Source organism: Dendropsophus ebraccatus, chromosome 5 (assembly GCF_027789765.1).
Source record: "Dendropsophus ebraccatus isolate aDenEbr1 chromosome 5, aDenEbr1.pat, whole genome shotgun sequence".
Taxonomy (NCBI): Eukaryota; Metazoa; Chordata; class Amphibia; order Anura; family Hylidae; genus Dendropsophus; species Dendropsophus ebraccatus.
In genome coordinates, this window is record NC_091458.1 from 106,216,451 (window position 1) to 106,237,938 (window position 21,488).

Genomic DNA, 21,488 nt, shown 5'->3' on the forward strand with positions numbered 1-21,488 from the left:
CTACCATGAAGTGCCAGAGATTTGTAATGTACTTCTATTAAAAAATCTCAAGCCTTCCAGTACTTATCAGCTGCTGTATGCCCAACAGGAAGTTGTATTATTTCCAGTCTGGAGAGCAGGAGAGGTTTTCTATGGGGATTTGCTCCTGCTTTGGACAGTTCCTGACATGGACAGAGGAGGCAACAGAGAGCACTGGGTCAGACAGGAAAGAAAACACCACTTCCTGCTGGACACACAGCAGCTGATAAGTACTGGAAGACTTCAGATTTTTTTATAGAAGTGAATTACAAATCTCTGGCACTTTATGGCACCAGTTGATTTGAAAGAGAAAATTTTTTGGTGGACTACCCCTTTAAGTTAGAGACACACTACATCCTAACAGCCTTAGTAACTTAGTACTGTATATCCATTACTGCCAAGCTGGTATTGAGGTGCATGTAACATGGATTGATTCGGTGCTGCTCGTCTGTCTACCTTGTGTATGTTTAAAAAATGTCACCTACCAAATACTGCATCCATGGCAAAACCATGGTAATATGCAGTAAAAACAAATGCAGCTTTTGTAAAACTTCTTGGTGCATTTAAAAACACAAGAAAAAAAATCACTGTACAATCCCAGCCTTAGACTGGAGGCCTCTTTTTTTCTCTTAAGAAAAGATAATATAAGCATTTATCCTCTTTGATAAGCCTGATATTTTATGGCCTCTTACTAACAGTTCACAGCCAGTCAAAAAGTCCTGTAACCTGTGGTTGAAATCTGGCAACCATTCTGGATTCTGATAAAAGCTGCATTACTTACGGGTCTATTACAGCAAACAATTATCGCCTGTACTTGGCTGAATACCTGCCGTTCCGGCCGATAATTGTTTGGTGTAATAGGTCATGTTAAAAGGCAACGATCAGCCTCAAGAAAGCACCGATCAGGGAGATCAGCACTAGTTTGCAATGCCTTTAGAAGGCAGGATTAATCACATGGCCGGGCCGCACGAATGATCACTGCATCGTTCATGCAGCCATTTAATTGTATTTCTAAATGTTAAATTGCTTTGTATTGATAAATTTTACAGCCCACACAAAATATGCAGATATAGTTTCTATCACAGGCCTGGTAACCCATAATCTGGAATATAATTCTTTATTAATTTTATAAAGTTATAAAAGAATTGTGTGCCCATCCTATTTATATACAGATATTAAAATAAAACATAACCAAGTACATGAGAAATAAACAAATGCAACAAATCTGAATACCTTTATATGTCCTTTCTAAAAGTTGGTGACCAGAATTGTACCATGTATTCCTGAAGAAGTCTTACCATGGACTTATACAGAGGCAAGGCTATACTTAACTCACGTGAGTCTTATCCTCTGTTCAGTTTATCGGCTTTGGCTGCCACTGACTGATGTTGCTTGTTGCTGGGCAGATTGTAACCCACAATTACACTTTTTTAAAAAAAATACAGCTTTTATCCACTTCAACTAACAATGTGATTTTTTATGATATATCTTGATCTAGTCTAGTGTATACTATAACTAACGACACACCACTCCATGATGTTCAATAAGGGCCACTGTCACTGTTTTAGCCTCTGTCACAGGTTTGGGAATACTACTCTATTGTTGTATATCTGAGGGTTGTATTAGATGGACCAGAGCCTCCTGTAAGCGAACCCAATCTGCTAGATCAGCACTCGCTTACCGAGCCTATTACATGGCTCAATAATCATTTAGCAAGGGCTGTGTGGACATTGTTAGAAATGTCCGTGCAGCCCTTGCCCTTCAACTGTATACGGCAGGCAGGGCTAAAACACACGATCAGCCGATGATCAGTGTTATTGGCTGATCGTTGTCTCTATTACACTGAGTAATAGGATCCATACTGATCAATTGTCATTTTTGATGATGACTTATATAATATTAACAAAAAAGATCGATAGTTTTTAATAACCACTGTATGCTTATATTGAAACCACTACATGCGCGCATTGTATCAGCATGTACCGCCTCATTAACAATTTCTGCATGTGATCAATAGGATTGTTAGTTCTCAAAGTAAATGTTCTAGTTATTGTTCAAATCCCTGTACAATGATATGGAGATCGCTGAGGGTATGAAGGTTGGACCTCCAGTGATCTCTTACATGTCCCCTATCCTGTAGATAGGAAACAAGTTATTTTATCTTGGAATACCCCTTTAAAATGTACCAACCACTCCGCTTGTGCCACAGGCTATCTTCTCCTAACTCCAGCAAGTATGGGGTCCACTAATTTATTTTTGAGTTTAAAACAACATTGCATTGGTACATAATTCTAGTTCAAGCCCTTTTAGGTGTGATTCTTTTTTTGAGGGTTCATTGAATTTTGAATTAAAGACCGTAAAAGGATGGTGAAAAAAAATGTTTGTAGACAACAAAAAAATAACATCCATTGTTTGCAAAAATCCCCTCCAATTATTGTCATGAATATTAATTTGATGTCTGTTCAAACAATGTCCATTATTTTATACACTGTTTGCATTGAGCGGCTGTCATTCCATTGACTTCAGTGCATTTCATTGAAGTCAATTAACATGCAGTAATAATGGATATTATTTTAAAAAGAAAAAGCGGACACTTTGTTCTCTTCCGGCAGTTCCGTATAATGCTCGTTTTAGCAGCAGACTGTGGACCTGCTGGAGTTTGGAGAAGGTATCCTGCCCCACGAGCTGAATTGTAGGTACTTTTTAAGGATCTACCAGCTCTCTACTTCTAACTCCCACAAAGAGGGATGGACTTTCCCACCAGGAATCTGCAGGTTGCTACCCCTGCATGGACAAACAGAAAACAGTAATACATGGTACCAGTGCAGAAGATGGAAGAATTGTCAGAGAGGAAGAGGCAGGGTAGGAGCAGTTTTTGCAAAATACTACTCAGTCAGAAGGCAGGAGACTAGCTGGGTTAATACTAACAGTGATTTCTATAAATCAGAGTACACAGGCAGAACAAGACTTTTGGTTAGTGGGAACCCAGGCATGGAGGAGACAAATGCCCAGAATATAGGGTAAAAAATATATCATGGTGTAAACTGCCCACAGCAACCAATCACAGCTTCTCTTTCATGTTACCAGAGCTTGAAGCTGAGCTGTGATTGGTTGCTGTGGGCAGTTTACACCTGTGAATATCTTCTTTGATAAATCCCCCCCCCCAGCTTTAGGCTATGTTCACACAACTTACTTAAAAAAAACAACAACAAAAAAAAACGGCTGCTGTTTTCAATTAAGGAATATGTTATAATAATTTCATTTTTCAAGTGCCTATTGTATCACTGTTAATATTACAGCAATATGTTGTGCAATACAGATTTCCTGAGCTGTAATATTCTTCATTCTAGCACTATGCACTTTTCACATTTATCATTATTTGAATGGCAATGTTACTTGCATGCTATATCTCTGTATTCAGTATAAACTATTGCATCTTTAATCATGGCAATAGATGGATATGACTTTTAGGAGGAGATTGTTGGAAACATTGTTTTCTAATATTTTTTTTTTTTTTTTTTTTTTTTTGCTGGGTATATGTTTTACCTACCTGACATATGATAAATATACCCATATATTTGGTGACTACATTTCTGTAACCAAAATTACACTAATCGGATGGTGTTACTCAGAAAAACGTGTCTGTAGGTTCTACATGTCCCAATCCAACACATATGCATTTTGCTAAATACATGATTTTGCTAATAGTCGAGTGTAATATACAATTACTGTATAATGGCAGCATACAAAAATTACATTTTCCCATGTTTTCTTTAATGCGATGGATAAGCAATAATGCGGGCACATTGTTACTACTGCATTATATCAGCTATCACTTTATTATGTTGTCCTGGTTGTCCCACCAAGGTAAAGTCCATAGGTGCAGGTGCCCTTACTATCTGGTTACATAATCCTCCAGAGCACAACATTCTGATTAAAAAACAAATAGTAGCGCATCATACAATAGCATCAACCATAATGATCACTTTGTGAATCATAAACATTGACAGCACTTTTCCTTCTGTTACAGATTCAAAGTCGTAGGAAAAAGATTCTAGACCTTTATGCAAATGTCTGCAATGTGGCAGAGGGTAAGTGCACAACATAAGATTATAAAGTTATTACAGCAAAGAGTAACCCCCAACAAAATAACATTTAGAAAATAGAAACAGAATAGAAAAAATTATGTTTCAGTATCATTTCTTTTGCTTTTTTAACAGCGTTCTTCATGCAGTCTAAATGACATGATAACTTTTTTTTGCAGGTCGATACTATTACGACGATTTCCAATTTTTGCTTTTTTTTCTCCCTACTTTTAACAAAAACATTGTCCATACAGCCCTTACTTATCGGGTCATCTAATAAGTCCAGTAAAGGTGCGGCGATGTAGATTACTAAATTGATCGGGCTGTAGTTGTCCCATGTAATAGGACTCTAACACTGAAAAGCATAGCAGATCTGTCTCAGGCCAGAGACTGATCGGCTTCCATACCTAGAAGAAAGTTTCCTACTAATGTAGAGGAAACATCAACAGTAGGAAATGTTACATAAATCCATAAAAGGAAAGATACCAAGGTCTATATTGCTAAATTATATCATCGTCTTTATAATGCTATTAAGGTATAATGGAAGTGTAATTTTTTTCAGGACTAAGCCCTACAGAACTGCCATTTGACTGTCTGGAGAAGACAAGCAGGATGCTTAGTTCTACTTATAATACAGAAAAGGCGATAGTGAAAACATGGCGCCATCTTGCTGAGAGTTTTGGCTTGAAGAGAGATGAAATTGGAGGTATGACAGACGGACTTCAGCTCTTTGATCGGATCAGTACAGCCGGGTACAGCATTCCAGACCTGCTCACTAAGTTGGTACAGATTGAAAGACTGGACGCAGTGGAATCTCTTTGCACAGATATTGTGGAGTGGGCACAAGCTACTCCAACCACCACACCATCAACAGTGCCTAATAATGAAAGTTTATGAAGAGATATTGGACTTATGTTGGACTCTCATGTTGGATTGTAGAAGGAGAGCTCTTTCCTCTGATGGTAACATTGAGCCGCCATGGTGATGCTGAGTCTTGGCTGGGCACCACAGGAGGTCAAGAACAGACAACCAAGCTATGATATGTAGCACCAGGAAGCATATAACACTTTGTAGGAGACAAAAGAACACAGGAAACGGTTTGTACTGGAGGGTAAGAACATGAGGACAGTGACCACTGAGTAACATTATTTAATACTTATTTTCTTTAAATTAAACCTTAATTCAAATGGACTTTTTTTTCTGTAGGATTTCTAGTTTCTAATGAACCAAGGACTTATCTTTGTAAAACAATCCACTTGTGTTTATACAGATTTATACAGCAGGAACTTAAGCTAAATGTTGTGTATTTCCACGTAAGATGATTATTGCTGTACTCACACATTTCTAAACCTCTCTTCTATAACTCAGTTTTGGAATTGATATGATTAAGCCTTTAATAGAGGACCTCACCACAGGGCCCAGGTTGGATAGTAAATAATGGTCGGGGCCTAGTTAACAGTATTTAATAAGAACATAATGGTAAGAAATAGAATTTACATACAGCAGCTCATTTGTATATTTATATGAAAGTGTTAATTTCATAAAACTTTTGACATATCAGAGCGACATATTGGAAGTTTAATCAGTTAGTGTCCAGGTGCTGAGACCCTCACCAATTACTGAAATAAAGGGCAGAAAACTCATCTGAGCACTGTGCTTTATTGGCCCTGCTGAGCTCTCCTTGGAGGGTGAACCATGTAAGGGTGGGTTCACACTACGGAATTCTCGCGGACAATGTCACTTCTATCAACGGATAGCGGAATACGCCGGCCCATAGAATGGTGTCTATGGAGCCGGCGGAAAGGCACGCGCCCGTGCGCGCGGACACACGACGGAGTTCCGCGGACATTGTCCGTGAGAATTCCATAGTGTGAACCCACCCAAAGACCTTATAGAGTTGATCAGAGCTAAACGTGCACTGAGCTCCCCTGAGTACTTATGCCACTATGTACTCAGGGTTTTTCTTAAAAAACAATACGTTCGTGCGTGTTAAGGTGGTTATCTGGGTCTAAACTTTTTTTATATATGGCTAAGGGTGATGTAAAAATAAAAAAGGAGGGATACTCACCTACTCTAATCCTCTGCAGCTGCCATTCTGACATTCCCACGCCTCACTCATTAGTGCTTTTTAAGGTTCTAGTGAAGTCACATGAAAGTTAAAAAAAAGGCAAGCAAGGGGGTGTGGGAATTTACCAGTCCTCGTGCCTCCATAGCGCTGCTCCTGGGTCTCTCTGACAGCTGCTGACTGTCATTTTCAGCTGGATTCTGGGTATGTCACGCTTCTGGCTCTTCTAGCTGCAACTTCACAGCCCAGCTGATCGATTGCCCACTCAGCAGGTGAATGACTATGGCGGGGTCCTGCTCCAGTTACTGATTGGCTGAACAGGCAATCGATCAGCTGGGTATGTGACGTTGCAGCTAGGAGAGCTGCAGGAGGATGGCAGCTGGACCTGGGAGTGGTGCTACGTGGCACAAGAATAGGTAAGTATAATTTTTTTTGCCCACACCCCCTGCCTTTCTTCTTCTTCTTTTTTTTTTATTTAATGGGATTTATCCTTTAAGGCTCTAGTCACACTAGTGGCTTCCGTTCATAACCTCAATGAATCCTTAAAATGGGGTTCCTCATATTTCCATTTGGGTTCCACTATATTTAACGGCATGAACAATGCTGCAAACTGTTCTTGCAACCTAAAATACTTGATCTCAGAAAAGAAAAAAAAAGGACAACATTTTTTAAGAGCCTAAACTAACTCTGAAGTATCCAAATTTAATCACACATAATGACAGCTAGGAAACATGTATGATTGAACATGGTTTAGTCTTACAAATGTATTGGGAACTGCCATTTATACTGTAATGTATTGTTCATGTCCTAATGGTCACCCTGCTCCTTAAGGCTGCGTTCACATTACGTATATTTCAGTCAGTATATTTCAGTCAGTATTGCAACCAAAACCAGGAGTGGATTAAAAACACAGAAAGGATCTGTTCACACAATGATGAAATTGAGTGGATGGCCGCCATTTAATGGCAAATATTTGCTGTTATTTTGGAACAACGGCTGTTATATTGAAATAATGGCAGTTATTTACTGTTATATGGCGGCCATCCACTCAATTTCAACATTGTGTGAACAGAGCCTTTCTGTGTTTTTAATCCACTCCTGGTTTTGGTTGCAATACTGACTGAAATATACATAGTGTGAACCCAGCCTCAAGGGGTACTCCAGCATGGGGGCTATTTTTAGCTCTGGCCGGGGAGGAGGTGGCTGGAAGAAAAGATGTCCACTCACCTCCCTGGTTCCAGCGGCGGCTCCTGCATTGCGGCGCTCCGGTGCCCGGTTCCCGGACGCTTCCGGGTGTCTGACGCGGGCCCGAGACGTGACGTCTCAGGTCCGCTCAGCCACTCAGTGAAGGAGGCGGGATCCGACCTCCTTCACTGAGTGGCTGAACGGACCTGAGACGTCACGTCTCGGGCCTGCGTCAGACACCCGGAAGCGGACGGGCACCGGAGCGCCGCGATGCGGGAGCCGCTGCTGGAACCGGGGAGGTGAGTGGACGTCTTTTCTTTCAGCCACCTCCTCCCCAGCCAGAGCTAAAAATAGCCCCCACGCTGGAGTACCCCTTTAATTATAACTATAGAGGTGCGTGCCAAACTAATTCAGGCATTGAAAATTTTTTTCTATAAATACTTTAATTGACATGCGACCAGCTTCAGAAACCCTGAAGTGAGGCATACATTTCTTTTGCAGAGTCCACTGTTAATGGAAATGTAGTATATAGTAATGTAATACAAGGCTTGACCAAGTCTACCAGAATTCTAGCAGAATTATGTACCCCTATGCATTAAAAGTTGTTTGACTGTGGAAATAATAACCTTTAACCTATGCAAAGCTTAATAGCTTTGGGTGTAGTTCAGCAATCTCAACCAAAATTTATGTATATAAGGCCAGATGTATTGACGATTTTTTTCAGCTAAGCTGTGAGTTGTTCCTTTGAATCAATATAGACCTTCAGTCAGTCCCTTGCTCTGTAAAACAATATTTTAAGAGCCACATACCTTCCAGTAAAAAAAATCACTAACAATACAGTACACAGACCTGATGAAGATCCTGATCTAGGATGGAAACATGTAGCTTTTTTTTGTTTGTTTGTTTTTTTATATTGCAGTGTCAATAAACTGTTCTAGACTGTACATTGTGCCAGTACTTTTTACACTCTATAAAGCAGCACCCGAAAATCCTTTTTTTTTTTTTGCATTGATTGGTTAGACGAGAGTCTCTATTCACATTGTAAAATCATTTTATATACATTTGTACTTTATTGTGAGTAAATTACATGTTACATCTGTAAGTAAGGCTAGATGTGCCTCCCTAGTTAACACTGTATTATGTACCCAATGAGCTGTTTGGTTTGGCCAGGTGATGTTTAGGTTACAGTTTTGATGACCAGACTTGAAGTAATCTGAATATTTTTGGAATATAAATTTACCAAATTCTTTCCCATTGCAATAAACAGTAGGAGTGATATGGTTTAAATGTTGCATTTTCATCTTAATGTTAAATATGCAATGTCCATGTCTTGTTTAGGTATCGTCATCATGGTCATCCCCACAATGACAGACAATGGTGTCCCCTAGAATATATTTGTAACAGGCAATGCCCTCAATTCATAGCACCTCTATTAGCCCTGTTCATAGACCCCTATACTCAACGACAGTAGGGGCTGTCAGTGAATAAAACAGCAGATGATGGTGGCTAATAAAGGAGCATCGTATTGGGCCGACTGCATGTATATCTTTTCCTTATCCTCTGCTCTGCCTCTTTGCTCTCCTATAGTGTAAATAGGTTTACTGGATGCCGCTATATCTAGGCAAGCTGTTTAAACCTATAGGCAGCGCACAGGGCAGCAAGAAGGTGTGTGCGCAGTGCCAAAATGGTTTTGCTATGCTCTGCAGATGATAGTGCTAAGCGGGTCCTTAAAGGACAACTCCCGCGCTAAGGAATAAAATCAAAAACCAATCAGAAACCTAGCTTTTATACTTATCATCCCTCCTGAGCTGTCACTGTGAGAATTTCCCACCGTCTGTGCACCTTCTGATTTCTAATCTTGTTCTTCATTTCTTTCTTGCTTCCTGGTTTCAGCTTCCCATGATGCACTTTGGCTGCTGTAACAAGCCAGCCCCCTGCTGTGACACTGCAAGTGCCTGCCCCTCCATTCACTACAACTCCCATCATACACTAAACATGACCCCATGGTTTTGAAATAAAAACATACACTTCTAGGAATATGACTTGGGTATAAACAGTAAAAACAAATGCTGTAGTTTTCTCCCCGAAGATCAATTAGGAAAATAAAATCTTCCCTAAATTGCAATGCATAGGGCATGCTGCAGACCTGTACTGTGCTATGTGCAGTAACCCAAGGGAAGCATGTGGTGTGAAGGCCCAGTGAGATAGCTGGATGATTTTCCCAACAGAAAACCTCTTTAGCTCATGACAGGTCCTGACACAGACAAATGTGGTAGCAGGGAGCGCTATGTTGTACTGGAAAGAATACATAACTTTCTGCAGGGCATACAGCAGCTGTTATATACTGCAAATCTTTTCAAAAGGGTTGTCCAAGCTCAGAACAAACTTGGCGCTTTCTTCCAAAAAAGGCACCAGTTTGGGTGTGGTTTTGTAGCTGTGTTCCATTCAAGTAAATGAAGCTGAATTGTAATACCACATACAACCTGCAGACGGGTTGTGCAGCTTTTGCAAAAAAGTAGCTGTGTTTTTTCTAATCTAAGATAACCCCTTTAAGACCAGGTTCACATACAAGTCAGACAGTTTTCAAAGTGACTTCAACTACAAGTTATTGAATTGTTAAAGGTCGCTTGGTCACTTGCATGTCAGTGTGGTTTCAGATGCACGGAAGTCACAATATGTGAACTCGGCCTTAGGATACCATTTAATTGGAAATTATTTATTTGGCAAGCAACAAAACAGATTTTGGAATTAATGTTCCCCTTTTCAGGTTTAATGGTGAATCCTTGTGATATAAAGAATGTTTTAAAATTGGACCAGATGTGTCCTCACATTATCAATAAAGCCAAGAACTTTTTTCTTATTTTTAATATAACCAGCCTTTAAGTACAGAAGATAATAAAAGTTGACTATCATCATGCATCTGCTACATTTAAGGTTACATATTAAATACGGATTTCTCTTTGTGTTGTTTAGCTGTGGCTTCCTTTTATCTTTTATGTTCAATCAACTTATTGCATGATACAAGCAAAGTGAGGAAAGGCACTAGTTACAGGACTAAACCCACATCAACCCAGCCATATTTTATCTTAAAGATTAAAGGGGTATTCTAGTCTAAAACACCTATGTTTATGGGGGCTGCCAAAGCTTGTCTGTCTACGCCAGGTCTGATAGACAATGAATATAATGGAGGTGCACATGCACAACCTAGCACACCACTGTGATGGGAAACTTGAGACAAGTATTATAGGATGGAATAAGCTTTAAACGGAACTCCGGATAAGAAAAACTTGTTTTCTATTAAAAGTTCATTAAAAGTTAAATATATGTGTCTATACAATGTATTACCGTATCTGTGCGGTTCTGCCACACTGGTAGCTGATAGAAATCCAAGAAATGAAAAAATGGCCTCTGTGCCAATTCACATTGTCTCCTGCTCCTTCTGCTATCCCCCCTTAGGAGACAAATCTTCCATGCCTCTGTCTCACATTGTGTGTGTTCGCTGATGATGCAGACAGGGGGCAGGGCGTGATGTCCCAGGGGGCTTGGCTGGATAACTTAATCCCCTGAGTAATTCACCATCTCTGACTGGCCAGAAGCAGGTGTTGCACTAATTTCTCTAATTGTGCAGAAGTGTGAAGTGTGGAGAATACAGTGTGCTGTGTGGTGTTACAGGTAGAGAATACAGCGCGCTGTGTGGGTGGGACCACAATGAAATTATAAATTACTGCAAATAATTCAGTAACACAATGAAACTGCAGTGTGTGAACAAAGTCTAGATTTTCTGCAACAGCTTTGGGCGGGGAATAGGCAGGGTGGAGGACTGTTATGAACAGCTGAGGGAAAGCATTGCATTCTGGAACCTGTAGTACTGTGTACAACCGATAAACCCGAAAGTGCAGAAACACAAAACAGAACAAAACCCCCCAAACCAAATGGATTTTGGTAGTTTCAAAAATGGAATAGATAGGTAAGTAATGCTTTATGCTTCTGCAGAAGTTTCATTTTTTTAACCTCTACCTGGAGTTCCCCTTTAAGGCAAAGTGAAATTGGGTCATAGAAGACACTATAGGGAATCATTGTCAGCTTATGTGTATCGGTCCCAATACACACTACATAGTCTATTTCAAGAAAGGGTCATCGGTACTGCTTCCTACTTGCTGTAAACCACATACAAACCAAAGCGAGGAGAAGCCTATTTACACATACTTCATATAGTGCTCCCAGAAGCATTGGTATTGGTATACGTGTCTTCTTAATGTCTCAGCAATGCAAACATATACACAAACACCTAACTAGGCATGGATACCAGCACACTCACTTGGTGACAGCTATTTTACACACATATGCGATTCTCCAGATCAAAGACTAATTACGCCTATGCAGTGAGGGGCATGAGCAGGCGTTAAGGTGCATTTACACAGACAGATTTATCTGACAGATCTTTGAAGCCAAAGCCAGGAACAGACTATAAACAGGGATCAGGTCATAAAGGAAAGACTGGGATCTATCCTCTTTTCAAATCCATTCCTGGCTTTGGCTTCCAAAATCTGTTTGATAAATCTCTCTGTGTAAGCGCACCCATAGGGTGAATTTACACAGAAAGATTATCTGACAGATTATCTGCAAAAGATTTGAAGCCGAAGCCAAAGCTAGGAACAGACTATAAACAGAGATCAGGTAATAAAGGAAAACCTGAGATTTTTTCCTCTTTTCAAATCCATTCCTGGCTTTGGCTTCAAATCCTTGGCAGATAATCTTTCTGTGTAAATGGACCTTTAGGGCCCTATTATACCAACAGATTATTTGACAGATTTTTGTAAAGCCAAAGCTAGGTATGCATTTGAAAGGAAGAGAAATCTCAGTCTTTCCTTTATTATCTGTTCTGTTTATAGTCCATTCCTGGCTTTGGCTCAAAATAAAATCAGTTAAGATTATCAGTCAGATAATATGTTGGTGTAATAGGGCCCTTAGAGTTAGATATGAGTGAACTTCGAGTATGTTCGAGCCTATGGGAATTTCATAGCTAGCAACAGAGACCAAGACAGAACACAGAAGTGGGGACAGGGCTCGGCTAGTGGTATGTACAAGAGAGAGCCTGACTGAGTGCATTTGTACTATTGAACCTTTGTTCTCTGGAGGGTCCACACTATGCCTGAAAGGTAAGACTTCCCTCTCATCCTATGCCTTAACTTTCTGGGCAAATGTGCCTCCTGTGTTCTTAGTATGTACACAGTGATGCCTCCTAAATGTAATCCTCCTACCCCTCTCTTTTTAGTCATCATTATCAGCAGTTCACTTGTTACATCCATAAGCAATGTACCGCCTTCTTTTTTCTTTGATCCTGATTTCTTTTTGCTTTCTGCTTACAAAGAAAATTTCCATAGTAGTGTAATGTAAATTATTCACCAGGCACCGCCAGTGTACTTTCTCTTTGCACTATGTATATTATGCCTTAGCAGAGAGGATGTGCTCTCCTGTGATTGGCCATAGAATAAAGGGAAATTAAGTCCAGATGTTAGTACACTAACATGTAGTAAATGTAGTTCACACTACATTTTTGCAACCCGTCTTTACAAAAGATGAAAAAACAGATGAAAAAACGTATGCATTTGTGTGCATCCGTTTTGATCTGTTTTTCCATTGACTTCCATTATATAACAGACACAAAAGACACGATTACTTACGGGTAATCTTGTTTTCGGTAGCCCATGACAGCACCCCTGGAGAGCACCTTCCACAGCAGGACAGGAAACCTGAGGATATAAAAGTTTGACACCTCTCCACAGACCTCAGTTTGTTAACAAGTACTCCAGCGGAGATAAACATATAACACAGAATATACAAAGAAACAATTTTCCAGCCACCTCTAGGAACATTTAAACGGGCAGGGTATATTTGAGGGGTGCTGTCATGGGCTACCGAAAACAAGATTATCCGTAAGTAATCGTGTCTTTACCCTACCGCCCATGACAGCACCCCTGGAGATTTGTAATAGAACTAACTAGGGGGGGACTACGGCCGAAAGGACTTTTCGGCCAAAAGCTAGGTCAGAAACTGGCCTAAGCTGAACACGATAGTGTTTGAAAAATGTATGGACAGAACTCCAGGTGGCAGCTTTGCAAATTTGATCTAATGAAGCGTCTGCTCTCTCTGCCCAAGATGTTGCTACTGACCTGGTTGAGTGGGCCGTGAAGAATGCAGGAGGATCTTTCTTTTTACTAGAGTAGGCTAGCGAGATACACTGCTTGATCCATCTACTAACTGAAGCTTTAGAGGCCGCTTTCCCCTTACTTGGGCCTGAAAACTGCAGTAATAGGTTCTCTGAGGACCTGAATTGTTTAGTGACTTCTAGATATTTAAGCAGACACCTTCTAACGTCTAACGTGTGAAAAGTGGCCTCCTTTTGATTTTTTGGAGAATCGCAAAAAGAAGGGAGAATAATGTCCTGGTTTTTGTGAAATTCTGAAACTACTTTGGGCAAAAAAGTGGGAAGAGTCTTCATGACCACCCTGTCTTCAAAGATCTGAGTGTAAGGAGGATGAGCAGATAACGCCTGTAACTCGCCTACCCTTCTTGCTGTAGTTATGGCGAGGAGAAAAAACATCTTGAGGGTTAACATTGTTATCGACAGATCCTGCAATGGTTCAAAGGGGGGTGCTGTTAGAGCATCCGGAACTAAGTTTAAGTCCCACTGAGGTACTTTAACTCTTTTCGGAGGATTTAGACGGGAGGCGGCAGTAATGAATCTTTTAACAAGAGAGTTGTCGGCCAACTTATAGTTTAGAAATGAGCTCAATGCAGAGATTTGGACCTTCAAGGTACTTGCACTCAAGTTCATGTCTAGTGCCGCTTGGAGGAAGCTAAGGACTAAGGGGATGTTAGGCTGATCTAATGGATCCTGGCTACCCTTCAAGAAACTAAGGAAGGCCCTCCATACACGAAAGTAAAAGTTTGAGGTGACGTCCTTCCTACTAGCAAGTAGGGTATTTATTTCACCATCCGAGAAGCCTCTTCTTCTTAGGATGCCCCGCTCAGCATCCAAGCAGTCAAGTGGAGACTCCGGGATTCTGGGTGCACTACTAAGCCCTGCAACAGGAGATCTTTTATTTCTGGAAGAACCCATGGCTGACTTGTTGACATCTTTCTTAGGCAGGTGAACCACGGCCTTCTTGGCCAGAGCGGAGCTACTAGCAGAATGGTCGCTTTGTCCTCTCTGATTTTTTTGATGACTCTTGTGATCAGTTTGAATGGAGGGAATGCATACCCTTTTTCTTTCCCCTAATTTAGGGAGAATGCGTCTACTGCCGTCGGATGTTCCAGAGGATTTAGGGAGCAGAACTTGTGTAGCTTTCGGTTCTGTCTCGTGGCGAAGAGGTCTATGGACGGGTTGACGAACCTTTTTGTTATGAGGAGGAAGATCTCGTTCTTTAGGGACCATTCTGTTTGATTTAGCTGTACTCTGCTTAGGAAGTCCGCTACCCTGTTTTGCTTTCCCTTTAGATGTACTGCTAATAGCGACATTAAATTCTCCTCTGCGGAAAAAAAATTTTGCGATGACAGATTCAAGAGAGTCTGTGATCTTGTGCCCCCCTGCCGGTTTACGTATGCAACTGCTGTTGTGTTGTCCGTGTAGATCAGTATGTGATTGTGGCGGATCTGAGTTCTGAATGCTTGAAGGGCCATCTGGATAGCCAGCAGCTCCTTGTAATTTGAGGATGAGTGCTTGACTTGAAGGGGCCACTGACCTTGTCTCATCTGGGAGCCTATGTGAGCCCCCCAACCCCAAGGACTTGCGTCCGTTGTGATTCTCAGTAAGGGATGTGGAGACCAATGAATGCCCACTGATAGATTGATCGGATCTAACCACCACCGAAGTGACAGTCTTGCCACGGATGAAAGGGGGAAGGGTAGGTCTAGTGTCTCCTGTGATCCGTTCCAATTGAACAGGATGTTCTGTTGTAAGGGTCTTGTTCTGAATTGGGCCCATCTTACTGCTGGGATTGTTGAGGTCAAAAGACCTAAGACAGACATTGCCTCTCGCAAGGATGGTCTGAAGGTTAAGAAAAGGTTCTGAACTTTCTCTTTGATTATTTGTTTTTTGACCTCTGGCAGGTATGACATTTGGACTGTAGAGTCCAGTAGGACTCCTAGGAAGATGCATTTGGGTGATGGAATCAAATTTGACTTCTTCTCCAACCCAAAGACTTTATAATTTGTGAAGCTTGGTCCAGATGGAGAAGGAGAGACTGAACTGAATCCGAGATGAGGAGGAAATCGTCCAGGTAGGAACTAGAACTATATCTTTCGTCCTTATAAATGCTGCCATATCTGCTACAATCTTTGTGAACACCCTTGGTGCTTGTGAAATTCCGAATGGCAGTACCCTGTACTGGTAGTGGCACCATTGTCCCTTGATATTCACAGCTAGCCTCAGGAACTTTTGATGAGATGGATGAATCGGGACGTGGTAATACGCATCTTCTAAATCTATGGACGCCATCAGGCAGTTTGGAAATAAAAGATGCAGAGCAGATTTCAGTGTTTCCATGCAGAACTTTTTGTATTTTAGATGAACATTCAGACCTCTTAGATTTATAATTACTCTGAAAGAGCCGTTCGGCTTCTTTACTAAAAAGAGGGGAGAATAGTACCCCGTTCCCCACTGGTCTTCGGGAACTGGTACTATTACATTTTTGTGAATCAAGGAGAGCACCTCTAATTCCATAGCTGCTTGCTTCTCCTTGTTTGGGACAAGTCTGGTGGGAAGTTATCTGTCCCTCGGGACACTGCTGAATTCCAGCAGAAGACCCCGAGAGACAGTGTTTAGAACCCAGGGACTGGAGGAGATTTCCCCCCAGGCTGGGGCAAAAAGGGACAGACGTCCCCCCACCGGACAAACATCATTGTGGGTTTTTGGGTTTGTCCCTCCCGGAAAAAAGAAACCCTCTACCTTTACCCGGGGCTTTAAACCTCTTATTTGAGTCCTGTCTAGGACGGAAGGGCCTCTTATACTGTTTTTTGGCCTGACTCTCCTGAGATTTAGGCTGACCGGGGAATCCCTTTTTTCTGTCCGAGGCCTTCTTCAGCAAGGAGTCAAGGACTGGACTAAAAAGAGACTCGCCGTCACACGGGATGGCACATAATTTTCCTTTGGCTGCAATATCACCTTTCCATGTTTTCAACCAGAGGGCTCGTCTGGCCGAGTTTGAAAGCGCTGCTGCTTTTGCTGACATTCTCAGACAGTCTACAGAGGCATCAGCCAAAAAATCTGCTGCTTTGGACAGTACTGGAAAGTCATTAAGGATACTGGCAGAGGCATTATCATTGGTTAGTTGTGTCTTTAGGTCATTCAACCAGACTCTTAAAGACCTAGCTACACAGGTAGCCGCCACACTGGTTCGTAGTGTACTAGTTGTGGCTTCCCAGGTCTTCCGATTGAAGTGATCCGCTTTTCGGTCCATAGGATCTGGCAAGGAGCCTAGATCCTCAAAGGGCAGGCTATCCTTTTTTGCCAACCTGGCTATGGACGCATCAACTGCTGGGGCTTTCTCCCAGGTTTTACAATCTTGCTCTTCAAACGGGTATTTTCTATTGTAATAACGTGGCACAAAGAATTTCCTATCTGGGGTATCCCATTCTCTTTTAATTAGGGTTTTAATACTTGAATGCAGAGAGAATGTTCGGCCTTTCTTAGGGGCTAAGTCCTGATATAGAGCATCCTCTGCGGATAGTGGAGGTTTCGGATCCTCTATGTTCATAGACGAACGGATAGCCTTTATTAACTGATCCGTATCCTCTGCCGGGAACCATGTTTTACTGGAGACCGGTTCTTCCTCTACATCAGAGACTGTCTGTATCTCCCCTTCTTTTACATCCTGCCATTGCATAATTGGGGATGGCTCGGACTGGACTAGGCTACCCGAGGGACCCGGGACTTCCTGCTGAGCAGGGGCCTGTATCTGGGAGAGGGAAGTTCTGATTTCATCTCTGACCATCTGTTTGAGACAGATCAGCCAGAGACCTGGATTCCTGGGCTACCATACGATCTACACATGTAGGGCACACAGACCTATGGTAATCCTCACTTAATTCCCTTCTACATTCTCCACATTTCTCTGTCTTTCAGAAGATCTAAACATAAACACAATAAACACCCCGTTACTAAAACGTATAAAAAGAGGACTTCTCACGCATATATGGTCTTCAGCTGGTACCGGACTAGAGGTCCTGGATGCTCTTTTGTCGCCCCTTTCACCGCAGTCGTGGCGTCCTCGATCCCCTCCTGCTGGTTCAGACATGGTTCAGGAGGTGTACTAGCGAGGTCTAGGTAAGGCCGGCTGGCGGGGGTCTCGGTGCTCCGGACGCAGGAGACAGCAGACGCTGGACGGACGCACTGAAAGATTAATAAAGCTAGGCCCCGGCGTCACGCCGGAAGTGACGCGCCGGCAGTAACGTCATCACGTTGCCGGGCGTACTTCCCATACTGACGCGCGCTGACGTCAGACGCCGGGGCAATCCCGGAAGTCAGCACACTCGGATGCCTCGTTCCCTGGAGCCCGCAACTCCCAAGCCGGGGATCACCGCCTGCAGTCGGAGCCCCGCCAGAGTCCGGAGAGATCCCCCGCCGACTTCCAGGCTGCTCACCAGAAGAGCCTTACGCCTGCAGGGAGCCCCACTCTGCCTGGCGCAAACGGAGGACCTGCGGCACCGGAGGTATCAACTTCTATCTTCCACTCCCGAAGGAGCGTCCCCAGACCTCCCATCCGCAAGGACAGGAAACCTGAACTGAGGTCTGTGGAGAGGTGTCAAACTTTTATATCCTCAGGTTTCCTGTCCTGCGGTGGGAGGTGCTCTCTAGGGGTGCTGTCATGGGCGGTATGGTAAAATGAGGTCGACTGGAAAAACGGATCAAAACAGATGCATACATTAAGAAAAAAAAAAAACAGATTGCAAAAAACGTAGTGTGAACCCAGCCTACTGCAGCTGAACTTTGATCCCATTCTATAAAATAAAGAAAATGATAAATAGATATGCACCAAGTAAGGGGCTATTAGAGGCTCAATAACAGCAAAGAGACAATTAAAATCACATTGTCACCACACCAATGGTTAATGTAACAAAATCATGTAAATGTAATTTTCGTAATGTAATTTTAAAATTTATAGTACAGGTACACTAATGTAAATGCAATAGGTTTCTCCATCAGATCGTCTCTTTAATTACCAAAGGCTTAAAAAGCTTTATGGACCATATTTACCAATTTCGCAAAATCGATTTTTTTCATGTTGGAGTAAAAAGACACGGCAATTACTTTATACCTGATATTTAACTGCATATGTGCACTGTTTGAACGTAGATGGAATACCTGGAAATTACAACTTTTCTATTCCTGTAAGTTATGTCACTGGTCAAGTTCTTCATATACAGCCACTTTGCTTATAAATTACAACCAAAGCTGGGAAATGGTGCCCCCTAGTGGGTATAGTGCATTATAGAATGTATAATTAGAAATACATATAAGCAAAAGTAAATAATGTAAACAGGTTAGTATCACCTGTGAGATAGCTGGTCAGGAGACAGCCAGCTTCCTGGAGCCCTACATCTTCTGTTGATGGATGCAGCTTTTTCAGGGTTTTTACATTACTTTTTCTGATCTGTGTACTCCCTAACTGTGGTTAGCATGGCTTCGGGAAAGGGGGCATGAGCTGAATGCAACAAAATGTAGGCACATGATTCTGGCTTAAAGTAAGCCAACTAATACAGTATGTAAGGCATATTATAGAATGCAGCATATTTGAAGACTAAGTTTGTACTGTTTTAGACTATGAAATCTGGGCCTGTTTTGCTTATGAAGATTATGGATTGCTGTTGTATTATTATTATTATTATTGCTGCAGCTCCCTAATGCTTAAAGTGATTTTTCCTGGGAGGATTTTTTTCAATAAAATCAAAGGTAGAAGATACTATAGATTGTAAGCACTCGGGGGTCTGGGTCCTCTTCCCCATGTATCGGTCTGCCATTCGCCTTTATGTAATGTATTTTGACCTTTTAATGTTCTTGTTTGTTACCCGTCGCCTGTATAGTGCTCTGGAACTAAGGGTGCTTTATAAATAAATAATAATAATAACAATAATAATAAATACTAGCCTGATGCCAAGGACTCTGCTGTGGCCTGTCCCTCTGTGCCCAAATTAAGGGATCTGCAAGCCTGTCCTTGGACCTAGCTCCTTGCTTCCCCATTCAGCAGCTGATGTTGTCTATACTAAGCAGGTATTTTGGCATGTCAGCAGTAGGATTGAGCTGATCTGTCAAAATTTTTAAGTTTGGCAACTGGAAAGCTTGATTACTGGTGGCTGCAGAAATTGGATGCTGCCCTAGGGCTGCCAGGAAAAACATGGATACAACCTATGGTCACGTCCATGTTTTCCTGGCAGCCCTAAGGCAGCATGCAATTTCTGCAGCCACCGATAATCAAATGTCGCGCGTTCCAGTTGCCAAACCTCAAACATTTTGACAGATCAGCTCAAATCTGGTCAGCAGTGGTGAAGAGGACCGTAGCAGAGAACCTCTATAGTGGTTGAATACCAACGTACATGTAAGTACTATCAATGCAGCTGTACTTCCTACAGTGGTGTCTTGGATTACGAGCATAATTAATTCCAGGACCGCGCTTGTAATCCAAATCCACTCTTAAATCAAATGCAGACAATAAGTTCCACACCCCAAAAATAATGATTTTTCTTTCTGAATAACATGTAAAACAAATGAAACAACTGAATATGTCATATTATGTTTTACTGTACAGTTTAGCAATCAGCATGTGGTGTATAATGTATAGTAAGTGCATAAACCTGAAAAAACAGCATCTGTTTGTAGATACAGGATGGAGCTGCAGATCCCCATAATGTAGTAGCGTAGTACAACAGGCTAGAATAGAGATGCAGGGCTGCTGTCAGAGGTCTGTGTGATCACATGACAGCAATGGGGAAGGGGGGTGTGTTTAGCATGGACCAATCAGGAAGTGATAATCACAGAGCTGTTTAGGACGATAGTGACAGAAACTTCTCTATACAGCAGTGTGAATGGCTGAGTGTAAGTGCAGGCACATTATAGCAGCAGCAGTGTGTATAGCTGAGTGTAAGTGCAGGCACATTATAGCTACAGTGTGTATAGCTGGGTGTAAGTGCAGGCACATTATAGCAGCAGTGTGTATAGCTGAGTGTAAGTGCAGGCACATTATAGCTGCAGTGTTAGTGGCTGAGTGTAAGTGCAGGCACATTACAGCAGCGTGAATGGCTGAGTGTAGACACATTTAAAGCAGGAATGGAGAGGATGGGAAACAAGGGCTGACAGACAGCAGGGAGCATGAAGGAATGAGCCGGACATATGTGGGCACATACATGCAGCACTCTCTGTCCAGGGAGAGAGGGGGGATACAGCTATGAAGAGATTACCTCCACAGTCCTGTCCCCTGATGCAAGCCCCAGCCTGAAGTGGATCTGCTATGATTTGGAAGGTGAGGGAGACTTCCTGGGTAAAAGTACAGGGCTGTAGACCCCGCCATGTAGACCATGCCCCTCCCCCTATCCCCTGTACAGGGAGCTCCTAAACCAAAGCAATGCTCTTCTTCTTGCAAAACGCTCTTAATCCAAGCTACTCTTAAACCAAGGCCCACTGTAATTCCGATCAGAGCCTTCAGGGTGCCTGGTCTTCTTGTGCAAGATGGAAGGGTTGCCCCATGAATTATTTTTATATGAAAAGTTCTAAAAGACAGTTAATAGCTCTGAACAGAATTAGTCTCCACCTGCCTCTGGCAGCTGATAAAATAGTCCATTCATACCTTCCGAGCAGGAGTCTTCGCTGCTATACTTCTTTGTTACTGCAGAGGTTCTGGAGGTTTCCCTTGGTTGCTCTGTGGTGAACACGCAGAGACCTGAGACGTGAGTCCACCAGCAGTTGTCAGCTCATAAGGTGGATGTGCAGGTTACTATACACTTTAAACAGCAGGTAATGTCATCTAATTTAAAGGAGAATGTTTAATAGTCTCTACAGACACCATATCTTATAGACAAAACAATAAAAATAAATCAAACAATCCAAAACAGATTTATTTTAAACAATATAAAACTACAGA

The 21,488-nt window shown here is 42.1% G+C and overlaps 1 protein-coding gene across 7 annotated transcripts in view; it reads left to right on the forward strand.

Moving 5' to 3' along the window:
- The window catches only part of EDAR (ectodysplasin A receptor), a 123,020-nt gene extending 115,958 nt beyond the window's left edge, over positions 1–7,062 (forward strand). For 6 of the 7 annotated variants that reach the window (XM_069970918.1, XM_069970916.1, XM_069970917.1 and 3 more), the window contains 3 exons: positions 1,274–1,354; positions 4,049–4,109; positions 4,666–7,062. In XM_069970918.1, the coding sequence (XP_069827019.1) occupies positions 1,274–1,354; positions 4,049–4,109; positions 4,666–5,000 (477 nt within the window). In that variant the 3' untranslated portion in view covers positions 5,001–7,062. The remainder of the gene's footprint in view (positions 1–1,273; positions 1,355–4,048; positions 4,110–4,665) is intronic. The other variant, XM_069970921.1, reaches the window with a different exon arrangement.
- The last annotated feature ends 14,426 nt before the right edge of the window (positions 7,063–21,488 follow it).